General features: G+C 36.2%; 1 protein-coding gene across 5 annotated transcripts in view; it reads right to left on the bottom strand.

Annotated features, from left to right (window-relative positions):
• AKAP9 (A-kinase anchoring protein 9) overlaps positions 1–18327 on the bottom strand; it is a 100655-nt gene that overhangs the window by 14109 nt on the left and 68219 nt on the right. For 3 of the 5 annotated variants that reach the window (XM_052695692.1, XM_052695695.1, XM_052695696.1), the window contains 13 exons: positions 15842–16054; positions 14598–14636; positions 13151–13383; positions 11490–11609; positions 9969–10145; positions 9738–9842; positions 9169–9321; positions 8722–8901; positions 4908–5984; positions 3051–3197; positions 2182–2679; positions 1702–1765; positions 858–976 (listed from right to left, as the gene is read on the bottom strand). In XM_052695692.1, the coding sequence (XP_052551652.1) occupies positions 858–976; positions 1702–1765; positions 2182–2679; positions 3051–3197; positions 4908–5984; positions 8722–8901; positions 9169–9321; positions 9738–9842; positions 9969–10145; positions 11490–11609; positions 13151–13383; positions 14598–14636; positions 15842–16054 (3125 nt within the window). The remainder of the gene's footprint in view (positions 1–857; positions 977–1701; positions 1766–2181; positions 2680–3050; positions 3198–4907; positions 5985–8721; positions 8902–9168; positions 9322–9737; positions 9843–9968; positions 10146–11489; positions 11610–13150; positions 13384–14597; positions 14637–15841; positions 16055–18327) is intronic. The other 2 variants (XM_052695694.1, XM_052695697.1) reach the window with 1 other exon arrangement.

Here is an 18327-nt window from a genome sequence, read left to right as displayed (position 1 = left end):
AGATGTGTTCCCCTAGTTTCAAATGAGAATACCCAAATTCATACTCATATTGAAAACTGATTGCTGACGGAAACTTTTTACAAATAAAGATCTGTAGTGCTTCCAGACAAACTTTTCAATTAACTTCTTGAAATTACCACTAAATTACTCATTATTATTATTCAAGGCCAGGCTGGATGGGCCCTGGGCAGTCTGATCTGGTGGGTGGCAAACCTGCCCACAGCAGTGGATTGGAACTGCAAGGGCTTTGAGGTTCCTTCCAACCCAAGCCATCCTATGGTTCTGTGATTTAAGTTAGGTCTTTGTCAGAAAAGGCTCCTGTTTTCTTTTGTTGCGTTGTGTGTTGTTTTTTCCTTCAGTAATTAACAGCACGATACCCTTATGTTTACGATACACAAACTGAATTACTTTCATAACACAGTTATTATCCCACGCCGATAATTACAGAACCAGTACGGCTGTGTAACAGATGATCGTGACACCATCATTAATACATAGGAAATGCAATAAAATATAATTAAGAGTTAAATTTTTCACAATCATCACTTCAATCACTTGTTAAGAACAAGTCTGCTGCTAAAAAATTCACGTTTAAATTTACTGAAATTCTGTGAAAGATGTTTTAAATGAAACAACACACTCTATTCAACAACAATTTAGGTAGCTACAGGCATTTCAAACAAAACACCTATCAGAAGGTATCATATATCACCTATCAGAAGTATTTTAAAATGTATTTGGATAGCTAACACTTTAAACGATCTAAAAGGCTACTATCCATTAATCAAGCAGTACTAACCTAAGCTTTTAGTACTACCATTCTTGTTCCACAATAAAAATGCTCAGCTCCATTTTACCTTAATTTTTTGAGGAAGCAAATCTGTTGAAGTTTCACCTTCATCTGGTCCTTCCGATATTGTGTCAGATCCTTGGGTCTGAGCAAGATACATTCCTTGACTCCAGTCTGAACTGGAATCTAAAATAAAAGGAGAGAAAAACATGAAAGCTGGATTACTGTGAAACTTTGAAGAAGAGACATCAAAAAAATATTTTTGTTATAACGTGGCTGCATGTCACCACAGTTGATTCTATGCCTGGAGACTATTTGTTTTTTAGTTTTCCCATTTCAAATCATTGCCAGCAAAAAAACAAATTAAACCAAACACTACCCTCCCACTCCAAAACATCAAAATTTAAATTACTATTTTAGAAGAAAAACAATTTATTAACACAACTACAACTGCTAAATGACTCTTCTTGTATGCTTAGCCTTTGTATATGACAAGGATTGCATTAATAAATTCTGTTGCTCCTGAGGAAGTCTGAACTTGCCATCGTTTCTCACTGCTAAGGACTAGCAGCTTTCAATTCATCAAGACACGACAGAGTTATGATGAAGACATACTGGAATACGTAAGAAGAATACAGATAGACAGTCCAATTGGAAGATAAAAATGGCATCAAATATCTTGACTCAACCTATCTTCAATCCCATCATTTTTCTCTTCTGTAACAGTTTAATAGACACGATATGCTTGAATGCTCAGAACCCTTCTTCTAGGGTAATAATAGTTCTGCTTTGATCTGGGGAGCAGTTTTTGTTCCTTAGAACACAAACTCTTTAACAATAAACTTGCTATTAAAATGCAAATTTCATTTATAATGTTGATCACGTGAAATCTTCTAAAACAAGTTTCTTACCACTAGAACATCCATCTCTAGCTTGATATGGTGGAGAATGTGCTAATCCAGAAATTGGGATTCCCTGTGTTCAGAAAAGACAGCAGTCAGACCTTGAATAATCTCACACCCACTCTTAGTATAGGAGCTAATTCTAAAGCCTAAAATGACACGAGTGTCTCTCTTCAGTTTCCCCTGCAGTGAAAGTAATCAGAATGGAGACTAAGAAGATGGTGTTCAGTAGTGTGACTTGCACTTGTCCCCGCTTCACAGAGCATGATAGATTCAAGAATAGCATCTAACAGTTGAACACACTCCCAAATTTGAATTGCTGAGGAAGTGGTGCACAATCTCCCCATAGGCCATAGAAACATCACAGCACTTAAGATCTCTACATTAATGTTCATTAACGGTCGTTCACAGATTTCAAATGGAAATTTCTGTAGCAGGAGCAAAAGCAGAAACCAAAGTACTTCAATGAGTATAAAATAGGATACATACTTCTTTAGCTCGTAGTCTCTCTATGACTTCTTTTAAAGCATTACATTCATCAGTTAATACTTGTACTGCAACAAACTTCTCTCTCTTTAATGCTTCAGATTCAGAGATATGCCTTGTCTCCATGTCCATGATTTCAGCAGCATGGAGTTCTTGCATTTGCTCAATTTTTTCATTAAATTCTCTTATGATCTCTGCAATCTCTTCAGAAGAGCAGGCACTTGGCAAGTCAATTTGAATTTCTGCATTTTTTACAAGGACTGGTGAAGTCTGGATATAGCTGCTGATATTCACAGTCTTGTCTGTCTGTGAAGATGTGCTTTTCCCAGTAGACTCGCTGGTTAGCAAATCACACAGTATTTCTGCATCTTTTCTGCTTTCAGTTTTTGCCATGTCCTTTTCCATTCTCACATAATTTGCAAGTTTCTCTTCTACTTGAACTAGCTTCTCTTTGACTTTGCACAGATCTTCCTGAAGGTGTACCAGATTTGCTTCTTTTACCTGTAAATACAGAGAATCTGAATCACAGTTCCTCCGAATCCTTGGAAATAAACAAGACCTAAACAACTCTCTATACAGCTGCAACTCAGTTTAGTTCTATTTTAAAGTGGCTATGACACATGGTGACAAATATACTATCTTAAGAAATACACCTCTAGATACACCGTTGCATTAGATTGGATTATAAATCTCTGGCATTAAATGAAGTTTTGGTCTACACCATCACCTCTATTGCACTGACAGTAGGTAATGAACAACTGTTATTCCTAGTGGCATGCTCTCTACAGGATGTTTTAGAAAATAGCAAAAGTTATAATCAGTCCTTTGTAATAATTTGCTTTAAATACATTAGAGAACAATCTGGTTCTTACTGATAGCTCCTTGTGAAGTTTTTCTGTCTCTTCTCTGCAACTGCTCAGTTCTTCCTTAGCAGCAGCTGCTTCTTCTTTAACTTTCTCTAGTTCAAGTTCATTAGAAAGTGCATTATCATTTTGTCTCTCCGTGAGTTGTGCTCCTGCCTATGATGCAACACAAGGTACGGAAAAAGAGGAAGAATCTTATGAACAATCAAGAATTAATAACATTGATTACTCATGCCGATTTACTACAATCACACATGAAAGTAATGAGAGTCTTTCATGACCTCAAAGATCATCAAGTCCAACCTCAACCTAACCATACCACCCTAACTCTAACATCCAAATGGTTTTTAAACACATCCAGGGATGGTGACTCAACCACCTCCCTGGGGAGCCTATTCCAGTGCTTAACAACCCTTTCTGTAAAGGTTTTCCTGATATCCAACCTAAACTTTCCATGGCACAACTTCAGGCCATTTCCCCTCATCCTGTCACCAGTGAGAAGAGACCAACCCTGTAAGCTGTAAGCTGTAAGCACCTTTCAAATATTGGAAGAGAGCAATAAGCCTCCTTTTCCCCAGACTGAACAGCCTCATTCCTTCAAGACAGGGAAAAACAAATCTATGTTATTTCAATTAACACATCCTCTAAAAATTAAGAACCTTTTCCTTGATTAACTCCTACAAACTGGTTTCTTGTGGAAGTAAAGACCATCTAGAAAGCATGGGGAGGAAGGTCAACAGCCAGTAGGAAATAAAGTCTGATAATATCACTGAATTTATAACACATATATGACATTCATTCAATCTGTCCTTTGATGAAAGGTCTTTGAACCTTTTCTGATCCAGTACTGGGTTTCACGACCTCTCTGAACTTCAGCAAGCAAGCCCAACTTCTTTAATTAGGCCCAATGAACTACAAAGGTTTTAAATTCAGATGCAACATAACCAGTGATGGATGTGAATCAGGACAAATATACATTTGTGAAAGCTACCAGTAAGAAATATACTTGGAATCAAGGCAAGAAAGAAAACGACGTAAAAAAAAAAATCAAAGCATACTTAATGGTAATGGTTTAAGTTGCCAGGGGAGGTTTTAGCTGGATAATTTCTACTCAGAAAGAGTGGTGAGGCACTGGAATGGGCTGCCCACGGAGGTGGTAAAGTCACTATCCCTGGACATTTTCAAGAAAAGGGTAGATGTGGCACTGAGTGAGATGATTCAGTGGTATGGTGGTGATGAGTTGGTAGTTGGACTTCATGATTTAATGGTCTTTCCAAGCTCACAGAATCACAGAATGGACAGGGTTGGAAAGGACCTCAAGGATCATGAACCTCCAACCCTCCGCTGCATGCAGGGCCACCAACCTCCCCATTTAATACTAGACCAGGCTGCCCAGGGCCCCATCCAATCTGGCCTTAACACCTCCAGGGCATCCACAGCCTCTCTGGGCAGCCTGTACAGACAACCTGTATGGTTCTAGAATTCTATAAACAAATAAAAATGTTCAGACAAACTACTATCACTCCCTTATCCATTCTGAACCTTCTTCCAGAAGATTCATTTTTGATTGGTCTGCTTCTTGCCATAAGTGTGATTCTCCCCAATACATGCAAGTTCAAAGTAATAATAAGAAAGTATATGCTCAAAATGCAAATAAATTAATGCAAAACAAAATTGATAGTAGAGTTCATCTAAAATAATATATTTTTCTTCCTGTAACTCCAAGAATAAATGAGAAATGAAGATCTACTCCACACAGCAGGATATTTCTATTGCTAGCTGTGTGAAGTTTTGCATTTGTTACAGTCTACACACAAGGAAATGATTTTAGTGCAAACATGCCAAAAGAAAATTGCATATAATTACCAGATATGTCTGCATTTCTTCTAGCTTAATGTATTTCTGAATCTCACTTCTGTGTTTCTCTTGAACCTCTTCTAGTAATTGCTGAAGTTCCAATAGCCTCTCTTCTTTCAATTCAGATTCCTGTTGTGTAACTTTTACATTTTCTTTTTCTTGCTCCAAGCTATGATTTGTTTTTGCCAGCTGTTCCTCCACCTCTCTAAGCCTCTGTGTTAAGAGTGATAATTCTGATTCTACCTCATTTTCAGTAATATCACTCACACCTTCTGTCTGGGGGTGCTTGCTTACTTCCTCCAGACATTCTGAAGTTTCCTGAATTTCTCTCAAGAATTTCCCTTGTTCTTGGACTGCATTTAGCTGAACCTCACTCACGAGGGCAGCTGCGACTTTTTCCGTGAGTGTTTTCTCTAGTTCCAATATTTTATTTCCAAGCATTTCTCTTTCAGCTTTTCCTTGTTCTTTCAGATCTTTTATTTCATTGTAGGACTGACACAGTTCTGAATCTTTCTCCTTAATGCATGCCTGGAGTTGCTGCAGCTGCACCTCCATCTTGCTAATGGTGATCCTTGTATTTTCACCAGAAGACCCGAGCTGGGTTTGATCTAGCAGTTCTGTCATCTCACATGAGACTTCATCCATTTTCTCAGTTTTCCTGTTGCTCCCAACTTCTCTATCACCTTTCATCAGTGCACACTTATACTTCTCTGTTACTTCTTCATGTTCTTTTCTTAAAATGTTCATTTCTTGCTTTAGCTGGTTCATTTCTAACTTAGTTTCCTCAAGCTCATTCTTTGTTTGAGATGCCTCTAAATTAATACTTTTTACTTGCTTCTCCAAAGCCTCTTTTTCTGCCAGAACTGTTTCAAGTGTGTGTTTCAGACTGTCAGCGTCCTCGTGAAAAGCAGTGAAATCTGCAGGTATTTGTTCAATATTTGCCAGTTCCTGCTGAAGCTTATCAATTACATCGTTCAACTGTTCTATTTCCTCATCATTCTTTCTCTTCACACGTTCTTGATCACTTTTCAGACATTCTACCTGGGCTTCAAGGTCCCGTATATGCTCATTTTGTTCTTCAAAAACCTGCAAAAAAGCACAACAAAAAAGTTGTGCAACAATAATGAGTAACTACAAAACCTTCAGTTTAGTCCAGTTCCTGGACTTCACAATAACAGTTTTTTCACAGTTTGCAGTGTCTTGTAAATAAAGGTATGTTATAAGTGAACTTCTTGATGGCACGTCCCTTGTAAAGGTCTGTGACAATCAAGATACCTTCACATAGGAATGACAAAGTCTGTGACCTTAATAAACTCCATACGTAGGAGTGAAAGTATCAAATGAAGTGAAAGCATTCATAATATTTACAGAAGTACGAAATGCTGAAGTCCCAGGTTCACAATGCTTTTTCCCAACAGTTTACTCTAAAGATTTAGCTTTTCAGATCTCCAGACATTCTATTAGGAAAATATATCCACTTATTCTTTTGACTTTATAGTGAGTTTTCAGTGTTCTTATATAATCTATTGAGGTATTGCTTCTACTACAATTTAATAAGTGGTTTTTATGGTTAATTTTATAAATTTTACTCTGTTTGGAGTCTGCTTGTTATATTTTTCCTTTTGATAAGATTTTTTAAAAAACTTGTTAAATTTAGTTTCATGAATCATTTGATTTTTTGTGTGCTTTTTCCCATTTATTTCTTATTAGAAATTGATATAAGATGGCTTCTTTTTCTCTGTATTACAGAGTCACCAGTCTCATATTTGCTTAGTTACATCCTTTAATGAATTTCTTTGAATTTTATGTCCTTTGCATAAAATTGTAGAATGTCTGGAGATCTGAATTGAGCAGTGCTTATAGACTGGAATTGAAAAAACAAACAAACAAACAAAAACCAACACAAAAGGAAATTTCTCAAGAATATTCTGAAAGGAAGAATGTGAAATGAAAATAGTTATGGTATATAAAACAGTTAAGAACAGTAAAAGGGCCTTTTACAAATTATTAGGAAGAGGAGAAAAAGAAAGAAAGAAAGAAAACAAAATTTATTACTAAAGTAGCTGTGCTTTTCCCTTTATCCCTCACTATTTTATTAGGTTTAGTTAGTTAAACACTAAAATAACTTTGTATTAATTATAATAGGTTTAAGAATAAATGAAAAATGTGATCAAGACTGAAGGAAGCTCAAAAGCACTAAAGAAAATGTGAACAAGGCCTTGGTTTTCAGAAGAAAAGAACATCGACCCTGCTGGCTGCTATCCATTGAGCTTAACAGCTTCTCTTCTTCATAACAGTAGAATAAAGGGCCACACAAGGCATATAGAGCTTTTCTTTTCTTTTTTAATAAAAGAAAAGCACTTTGTGGGATGAAGATGTCCATAGGATTAAGAAAGGGATTAACCTAAGGATGATCTATTCATTTTTTAATGCTGATCTCATAAACAAGCAAATAGCAATTATTTAATGTTCTGGAAACTAAAACAGGGTAAGAAGATGAAATTAAGAAAATGGAATTATACTACAGGAAAAGAACCAATCATTAAAATGAACTACACCTAAATCCTAGGTATTTTCTTCAAGGCAAGAAATGTAACTCTCTTACCATGGTCATTATATAAAGCAGAGTTGTTCTAGATTCCTGAAATATGATCTTTTCTAAATGCACTTTCCTAAATCCAATTCAAAATTTTCTAATTATTCACTGAGATTCATTATAAGTAAAAGTAGCACATTCAAACTCAGTGAAATTATCCAGTCAAAGCTCTATTTCATTGCAGTGGATCCAATACGCCTCAGTGAAATGTTCTGCTAAACACTGAGCTGCTGAGGGGTAAAAGAGTTTTTATTATTACCTTACTGAATAATTTGGGCTCTGGGGACAAGGTTTACCACTAAAAAATTTCACAGAATTGTATCACAGAATTGTAGGGGTTGGAAGGGACCTCCAGAGATCATCGAGTCCAACCCCCCTGCCAAAGCAGGTTCCCTACAGTAGGTCGCACAGGTAAAAAATTTCATGTTTTAAAAAGTCAGAATGCAATATTCTTCCACTGAAAATATCCAATGTTTTTGCTGCAAAAAATATGAGACCAGAGGCCAGTTTCTTCTACTTACATGAATACAAAATATGTAGCGTAACTATTGAAATCAAGTTCATTATACCTGTATAAATTGCAAGTATGCCAGAGCAAGATGAAGCTTATTTTCATAAGAACACGTGATTGAAACGTACCAGAAAACTATCAGTGTTAAATCTCAATACATAAAGATGAATCTGCTTTATTTGCTCAATTTTTTTTTTAAGAGAAGACAGCTTGTTGCTTGTACAACCACTACATTTCAAAACTGGATTAAATATGTTGCCAGCATCAGCATGATGGCAAAGCATTTATACAAACTCCCGAGAAGTTCAGCTACTAAAATGAACAGTAAGTCTAACAGGTTTCACTGTTGGACATAACTGAGGGTAAGCCCCTGCAAGATGGTAAAACACATGCTGAGATTCAGTCCACTACCTAAACAACACTAAATTTTCAGAAGTACAAGAAGAATAAGGAAAGAAGAGCTTTAGACAAAAAATGAAACAGAAATAATGCAGAAAAACAAGCAGAAAGCAAGTATAATGTATTCACAGTATAAAAAGGGTGGAGGAGGAAAAGCAGATCAGTGTTAAAACACTGTTTGATACTGAAACATTAATATTTTTAAATTAAAGCAGGAACAGAAGATACTGTAAAGGGAAATATGTTATTCACATTTTTACTATTCTTAAAGCTAGCAACAAAGCAGGACTCTGAAAAAAGATTTCAAAAGTATGTACTTTGTTGTCAGTTGTGCCTTCAAGTTGCTGTTGCAGTTTTGCAATTTGTTCATGAAGATTATCTATTTCTTGCTCCTTTTCTTGCATGATGTGAGCAAGTTTCCCAGCCACTAAGTGATGGTCTTTTATGGTGGCATCTTCAGATTTCTGGATAGCTAGTCCCAGTATTTTCATTTCATCCTGCAAAAAAAAAAATCCAACCCACAAAAAAATCAAAATCACGTTACAGTTATACATGACATTTTCTGCATATTTTTGTATGAATATTAAGGTATAGGAACAACACATCTTATGGAATAAGAAGTTATTATACAAATTTTTTAGTATTTTGCAAGTTGAACTGCAAAACGCTTGAGAAAAAGAAATAATTTGACATCTTGGCATTTTTCAAGAATTTGTTTCTGAGAAGGGAAAATAAAGTTCTAGGCTTCCCAGTTACATAATTACCTTAAATAATTTGTTCTCTTGTTCAAGCTCTTGCAAGTGTGTAGTAGACTCCTTTCGTTGAATTTCTAGTTGCATGTGCAACTGCTGAACTTCTTCATTTTTATTTTCTAACTCCTCTCGAAACTGCTCCAGTTGTTCTTCAAGGTTTGTGACCTATGCTCACAAAACAAGTAGTGAAAAAAGAACAGACAACCATAGCAAACATTAAATGCTGTAATTTTCAAGTGCAATGTCTTCTGTAAAAATAAGAGTTTGGTAGGCAAAAAAAATTGAATGTATACTTGGCGACATTCTGAGTCTCTGAATGGAATTTTAAAACACACTAAAAATCAGCTAAGATCACTATGAATATTTTCTTAATTGGGCTGAACTTTGAGTACAGAAACTCTCTTGTAACATAAGCTTTAACAGAAATTATAACAACAATTACAGCTCACAAGAGAACTTCAAAGGCATTTGGACAGCTATTTCATCTGTTTAAGTTTTTATCTGCATAGTTTATTATATTCAAAAGTAAGCAAAAACAAATAATCCAAACTATGAGTGGAAACATTACACAGACATCTTACCTCCTTTTCTTTTCTGTCCACAGCTTCTCGTTCAGCTTGCAGTTGTATTTCAAGAGGTAATTCTCCTTTTACAAAAATGGTGCCAAATTGTTTCCTTTCCTCCACCTAGAAACATGCATTAAAATTAGTTACTTGACTTGTTTAATAAGAAACAAATCAAAAGGATATACTGCTTTGTTCTCAAGAAAATAAGAAAGGAATAAATACATTATAATTTTAAACCAAGAATACCTTTTGCAAGTTATCTGCGCTGATGATTAAAGCTTGTTCCAGTTCTCTTATTCTGCATTCTAATTTCTCAATTTCTTCATTTCGTTCTTGTATATCTCTCTGAAGTTGCTCCTTAGAAAGCAAAAGCTCGCTGCACTTGTCTGTTTTTTCTTTTAAATGATTTGTTAATTGTTCAACCTGGTGACAATACAGAAAGAAGGTGAATATACTGTAGTAGATTGAAAGGGTTTGCTAGCAATAGTATCAGTGCTGATCTTTTTTGGAAAAAAAAAATCCCTTTTTTTTCTCGTAACAAAATTCTTATTCTTTAGGTGGAACAGAAGCAAAATTAGGACATCGTAATGTTACATACAACAAATACTATTAGCATTCTCAAAGAAGTCAAGTATTCCATGCTGTATCACTTGCTCTCTAGTAATGCCTTAGTTACTCACAGTGTCCTCAACAAAATGTCCAGCATACAGCTAGGTTAGGACCAAACACAATTGGTGGACAACTGTGTTACAGGCTGGGCTCATAGGGTTATAAATGTGATGGAGTACATCAGTCTGGAAGCCATTCACAGGTGAGGTTCTGCAGGGCTTCATTTTAGGGCCAGCTCCTTAATGTTTTCATAAATGACGCGGATGCAGGACATGAAGGTATACTAAGTAAGTTCATGGATGGCACTATATCAAGAGGACCTTTTGACTTTCCCAAAGTTAGAGAGGCCTTGCAAAAAGATCTTAACAAATTAGAGGGCTGTGTAATTGCCAACCACAAGAAGTTCTAAAAGAAAAAATACACAGAAAGGGATCTGGGGGTTCTGGTTGATGGCAATCTGAATGTGAGTCAGCAGCGCAGCCAGAAGGGCCAACTGTACGTCGGGGTGCCACCAGGCGAGCTCTGCGCTGCTGCAGTTCCAGCTGCTGCAATGCAAGAAGAATGTAAACTATTAAAGAGGGGGGCTGCGAAGATGGTGAAGGGTTTGGAGGACAAGATGTATAAAGGAGTGGCTGAGGTGCCAGGTTTGCTCAGCCCAGAGCAGAGGAGGCTGAGGCCTCATGGCGGCTGCAGCTCCTCATGGCGCTGAGCTCTGTTCTCTGTGACAGCAACAGGGCCCGAGGGAACGGCATGGAGCTGAGTCAGGGGTGGGCAGCTGGGGGTCAGGGACAGGGTCTGCACCAGAAGGTGCTGGGCATGGAACAGGCTGCCCAGGGCAGTGGGCACAGCCCTGAGCTGTCAGAGTTCTATGAGTGTTTGAACAGTGCTCTCAGACCTCGGGTTTGGATTTTGTGTGGTGCTGCATATAGCCAGGAGTTGGACTCGGTGATCCTCATGGGTATATGTTTACTACTAAGCAGCCCCAATAAAACTCCAAAACAGGGCTCTCCTGCAGCACAGTCATCTGTTGGGGGTATACTCTCCCAGCTTGTAAATGCTTGCAGACTAGGTACACCATAAAATAACTCAATTGCAATACCTTAAGAGTTGTATACAGTGAATATGTAAGATAAAATGACAAGCAATAAAACATCTGACCTCTCTGCTTTGATGTTCATTGACAGGCTGACTCCTTTGTGGAACCTTCAGCTGTTGTTCCAACTTCTGTATCTCTTGCTGGAACACGTCTCTCTCATGCTCTCTGTCAACTGCTTGCTCCTGGAAGTTACAGAATCATGTCAATACACTATTTGATTTTAAAAAGTATCTGAATTAAACATCTTATTATATTGTATTTTTTTTTTTATGTGAGGCCAGTATCAGCAGGTCTGTGTTTTGATGTAGCAGAACCTATTGCAGCTATGGCTTAAAACTCTTTCAGCTTTCATAGTTCGTGTGTTTTGTTAAAAAAACGAAGACAGCACAAATTAACCAAGTATTATTTCACAAAACTGACGGTCTTGTTTCTCCTATGCCAGGCACCCCACATGAATGGCAATAAGTCAATATTTTATTTTACTTTTTTTTCTTAATGCTTGTCTTCAATATACATAGCATAAATATGAATTAAGAATAGGAATTAAGAATTAATTATGCAAATATTGGTGAAGAGCGAACAACCCCAAGAAAAACCCCAAACAAATAAAATAATGCCTAAACAAGTCACAAAAGCTCACCAAGATTTCAAATATTTATAAATTGTTCAAATTTTGAATTTCAGTTTCCCTTCTGACCAATTCCAGTTGTTATATTCCAGTTTGATATTTGTGAAATGTATTATAGAGGAAATAGTATGCAACTGCCAGTATCCAATGAATAAGCACCTTTAAGGTTTGTCTGTTTTACAGAGTGACCTTATCAGATATATTAAAATAAATTATCTCAAGTATCTGATAAAAAGAGGAATGCTTCTGTCAAGAAACAAAACATTTTGCAGAAATCCAGAAAACTGGAGTAAAAAAAATCAGAATTCTAATTCTGTAATTAAAAAATCTCCAAAATTCATAGTTCTCCAGTACATGCTATCTGTAATTCTGTACTGTATTTATGACAATGGGACTGGTAAGAAAAATTTTAACTTCTAAATCTTGTCATATGACACATTAGATTCAGTGTGAAAAATAAGCAGGTAACTGTAGAAAATGAAATAAGGCAAACATAAGTGTGGTAAGAAGTAACTGGAAAGATCTCTCCTTTAACATTGCTTAGAGACAGATCAGCTGGTGTCAGAGTCTGGTATTATGTATGAAACTGTTACACCTTACTCGCAGTTAAGAATCTATTGAAAATGCACAGAAATAATAGTTTTGTCCCAAGTATAAGAGACTTAACAGGAAAAAAATTGGGCAAAGATGACTGCAGAGATGACGGTGTACACTGAAAACACAGTACTGTTTAAATGGCTGAGACAGCCTGTAGGAAGGAAGAAACCGGGTACATTAAAGAGGCAGCCACCATTGTGAATGTGGGCAAATGACATATAACTGCTTGGGAGAAGTAGCTTAATATCCAGAGATAGATTTTTAGATGCTATGATAAAAAATGTATATTAAAAATATTAAAGAAAGCTAGAGAAATTATGTTTTCTATTTCAAAATACAACTGAAACTGAGTAATTAATTCCAGCAGACCTCAGTTTCCAGGTATTTGCTGAAAACAAACAAACAACCAACAACCACCAAGCATTTACTGCTCAACCAAACCTCAGCACAAGTGCTCACCCACCCACCTTCATGAAACACTCCTTTCACCATACTTACATCTAGAAATTTTCTTGTTTTCTCAAGTTGCTTCTCCAAAGCCTGGTTTTGCTGCCTTAAGTCCATAAGTTCGGCATTTTTTTCTTGCTCTAGCTCTATGAAACGATTGACTTGTTCCTCCAAGTCTATTTCCAAGATTTTCACTTGCTTCTGAAGGTCATCATATTCTTTTTCAGCTTGACGCTGTACTTCAATTTTTTCTTTCATTAGCTTTTCTGTTTCCTCTAGTAATTCTGGTTATAATAAAATCATCACACGCTATTTTTAGATATGAATAGTTTTCAATGTTATGAAAGAAAACCACTTCCCAAGGCTGTATATATCCATGCTGTAGTCTGCAGAAGGACATTAACTGGTTTGGGTTTTTACTATTTTTCATTTTTAGAATTTTTTTGTTTTTTTTTCTTTTGAGAAGTGATCAAGATAATCATTATAGCAAATTCATTCCAAAACTGCTGTCCTTTAGATAGACTTCAGAGGACTGATAGTGAAATGATATTAGATCACTTCCCCATTTAAGTTGCACATACATTAAACAGTCTTTGTATAACTGGCACAGAAAAGAAAAACACAGATTCGAACCATAGCTAGTCAGCACAAGGGCTAGCTATGGAAATGCAGGACACCCAACATTTTTCTCCTCCTAAGGATGATTAAAATCAGTCCGCTCCCAGGCTTCAGCATTTAATGCGATATATAGAAATAATTTGTAGGAAATACTGAAAGACTTAGCAAGATTGCCAGGCAGAGGGGGAAATTACTGATCTGTAACTGAAGCTTTGCAAAAGTCAGTGACTGAACGCCCAATTCTGATTCCTCACAAAAATGCTGGCACACATATATAGTAAAGCCCCAAACCACTATTAAGACTCTTAAGCCACAGCCCATTGAAGTACATGTTAACTAACCGTTAAGGCATCCCTTGAGGCAAAATCCAAACTGTAAAGTGCAATTACATTTGGAGAGTCTTTAAAACATGATTGATAATTAGACAGAAACAATACAATTTACAATCAATATAGAAGAAATATCCTTTAGGCACCATCATCTTACATTCATACTGAACCAATTCTTATTTTAAGGTAACCATTGTATGTCTGTATAACACATTGTTTAGATATTAAAATGAAACTTCAGTATATTTGGAAACAAAAGTGGAAAAAAAAACCCTACGAAAATATGCCTCCAATATCAACTAAGTATGTGTAATTCGTAAGTGAATAAGATGATGGTTATTAATGAATTTGCTTATTTATGCATAGAAATAATAAGAAATGTTGTTAGCAAAATGTAAAACTGAGTATGAAATACAACATCAAAGCTGCAGGCCAGTAAGAATTACAAGTGATGTCAGTAAGCCAAAAGCCCAATAATCCTGATTAACAATGTCAGTATGTCTAAATCTTCCACCCAGTTACAGGATTGGCCATGCAACATACAAACACACCTGCTTGGGAAGCTGCATCGACTGCAGCATCTACTAGGCCTAGGAGAATAGAGAGAGAGAGAGAATAAAACAAAAAAAGAAGCAAAGTAATTTACATGCCAGCTGTAGTTTTCTTGTGATGCAACAATGTAAGAGAAAATGAAGCCAAAGAGAGTGTGGCATTTAATGACAAAGTTGTTGAGGTAACTTAGGGAAGGAGGTAGGTTATTCTGGTATGCATGAGGTAAGTACCTAAACAGTTTACCCTTACGGTACCCATACAGTTGCTATAGTTGAAAATACTTAGACATTAAACAATTTAATGGGAGACACATACAAGAATCTTCTTTACAGTAAAGTAGTGACTGGCTGTTATTAAAATTTCACTATAAAATTCAAATAAAATAAAATCAATAAAATTTACAAAACTAGAGACATAAATTGCTATAAACTTTTAGACAGTAAGTAAAATGCTAATTTCATGCAAGCACTGCAATTCTCAAAGGAATAGTACTTCATAACTACCACTGTTTCAATTTTCTTCCCTTCAAACATACAACATTAAGTTTTTCTTAAGCTAATAAATTAGAAGACATATTTACTTCATAAAGACAAATGCTTTTTTTTCCCCCCCAAGTAAGCAGTTAGTTAAACTGATGTGATATTTTTGATGTGATATTTATCCAAAAATTTTGCCATCACCATTATTTTAATTTTTAATTTCTGTATTTCACTTTCTGGAGAACTGAGTAAGTAGATTTTGGTACTTGCAACAGCCTTTCCTTGTGCAACTTCTGCACCATTCTTCCTCCAACACAGAATCTGATATAGGAGCATACCTTTGATGCCTAAAATAACTATGGACATCATGTGTAATTCAATCACATTCTGGCAGGTAACCTTACTAGTGCCTCAAACTCCGTTTCAAAAATACTTAGACCACTATTTTTATACTCAGGTGCCAGCTTGGAGATATTCCTCTTCAGCAGTAACATAAATAATGGATTTCCAAAGGTATCAAGCTTTTGTTTACTACAAGAACATCTACAATGGTTCAACACTCATTTTTTTTGTTCAAACATTCTGTAAAGTTATCTCAATAACATTAGGTACTAGGTATGAAAATATCACATTTTGCCACATCGTATTTTTATTAAAGATTAAAAAGAGGTAAAAAACAAAGAAACAAACAATTTCACCAAGATCACTCATTATTTTGTTTAAAAATAATAAAATCTTATAGAAAGACTGTGGGGAATACATACGCTGCTCTACTGGCCCCGCATCTGCTCTCATGGCATCCTTCTGTCTGGCGAGTAACTCCTTTTCTTCCTGGATCTGCTGCTGTTCAGCCTCTAATTCCTGCAATTTGTTACCTGTACACAGTAGTTCTTGCTCAAGATGGTCAATTACATCTATTTTTTCCTGCAGTTGTTTTTCCAGAAATGCCTTTTCATCTGCATAACCATCAATGAGGCCTGTAGAACATCAGTTTTTAGGTAGATTTAATAAGAATTTGGACTTTTAGCATGGTCAAGTCACTGCAGTAATCTCACATGAATGCACATGTATGTTAGATACTCATACTTGAAAAATTCTGTTCCTGTTCTTCTCTTCTTACTCAATGAACAATCAAAAGGACACCACGTAACCAAGAATAACTATTTCTTTCTGCATGTCAACCTTGGTAGCAAACAAGCACTCAAAAGCAAGAAAAAAAAGTATGTAATAAACTCAGGATAATATAATAATAAGATAAGTTCATGTGGACAGTGCCATGCTGTGTCTGAAGATATTTCATCGTGCAGTAAAAGTACTAAACATGGAGAGCGCACTCCTGGAAAACTGAGGGCTGATATGGGTGGTTCTAGAGGACAGTCTAGACATCAGCTATACAACGGCTGAGCCTTGTCACGTGGACACAGTCCCCTATCTTACAGGTTTTGTCTTACTAAGCCCACTGAACCAATGTAGCATTTTTTCCAATACTCAAGTGAGCTCTGCCAGTATAAATATGTAGTCTTGAGCCAGTGTTAAATATAGCTTGAGAACATAGGGAAACTATTGATGTTTCCATTGGATTTCAACATAAAAAATGTGGAACTGCTCTGAGCACTTAAATCTATGAAAGAAACAGATGAAAGTTATCAACAAGAAAATTAAGTAACAGCATTTTCCACAGATACAGTTTGGGCCTGGTCATATGCATAGCATCCATCAGGCACTGCTGATGAGTCTTTTTTTCCAGACTTGGATTCAGAGTTAAGAGCCACTATGAGGGGCAAACTTGTGAAAAATATACTAAAGTAGAATCATAGAATCTTTTAGGTTGAAGAAGACCTTCAAGATTATCAAGTCCAACCATCAACCTCAGCTACCAACTCCCAGTGCTAAAATATGCACCTCAGTGCCACATCCACACATTTCTTAAACGCCTCCAGGGATGATGACTCCACTGCTTCCCTGGGCAGTCCATTCCAATGCTTGAGAAACATTTTCAACTGCACTTCAAAAAATTTGAGACATTGCAAACTATAGTAGTCACTCCCCAGCAGCTGATGCTCACAATGAGTACTTAGCAGATTGGAGACTGAGAGGGTATCCAGAGTTTAAACAGTGCTTATGCTAATCAAAAAGGTACAAAAAAGTCTTATATGATGCTAAGATCACCTGTGTTTATTAGTATTTTTTTTTTAGAGAGATGTAATTTAAGTTGTCAGCGTTCTCAGTGTCAGTGAACAAACTGATTGGTGTTAGCTTTTCCATCACATTTGTTAGGTAAGTTATACCTGATGCCACTAAAACACCAGAGCAACATCTCAGAAAGAGAGAATCTGAGAAAACATCTCAGCTGTAGTAGTTTTTGTGATAAGAAAGAAACGATCAAAAATGACACAGTTTATATCAAGAGAAGACAGAGTACCATCAGATACATAATCAACTTGGACATTGTTTTGCATGCCTATCTAAGGAATTTGATAAGAGAATGTAGTTTGGCTTTGTAAGACTATGCTTACAGCTCAGTTCAATGAGCAGGAAAAAAAAAAAAAAAAAAAAGAGTTGTATGGCATTTCTGTTTTGTTTTATCAGCAGACAAAACGGTGCATTGATTTCTGAAGCCTACCAAAGAAAAAGATGCAATGAATTCAGGATTTATAATGCTACTAACAGTCCCTGATTTTAGAGACATGGCTTAGAAACCTACATTTCCTTTCCAGTTATGTGTGTCACAACTATTAATAGCATGTGAACTCATCTTGGATTATCTATTTAAAAAGAAGAGGAAAGCTGGCAAGGTGGCATTCTCTAGCAATAAAATTTAGCTGTGAAACTACTTGCTCCCACTCTGAAACAGAGAAGTCTGCTGAACTAATGTACTATTTTTCTAATTACTATGGGGATCACACATACAGGATAGATGTTTTTTGCAACTTTTCCCAGTGTCAGTTACCAACTGCTATATAAAGATAATAATAGAGATGCTAGATGGAAACAAAACATTCAACTACTGAAGCAGTAAGGCTGCTTTGACAACAAGACCTTCTGACTACAAAAAAAGGCATTAAAACCTTTAGATCTGTTTATATTTTTTTCTGATGTCGAAAAAGATGTTAGATTTCCTTGGTTGTAACACTCTGGAACATTAATATTTTTAATTGCTTCTTGATGTGGCTGCAAATATGCTTACAAACATCACATCAAACAAAGTTAAGTAGAAATACATAATCACTGTATCACCAAATTCAGCCTG

Source organism: Tympanuchus pallidicinctus, unplaced genomic scaffold, assembly GCF_026119805.1.
Source record: "Tympanuchus pallidicinctus isolate F22 unplaced genomic scaffold, pur_lepc_1.0 scaffold3, whole genome shotgun sequence".
In the NCBI taxonomy this organism is placed as follows: domain Eukaryota; kingdom Metazoa; phylum Chordata; class Aves; order Galliformes; family Phasianidae; genus Tympanuchus; species Tympanuchus pallidicinctus.
This window is presented reverse-complemented; position numbering and strand designations above follow the sequence as displayed.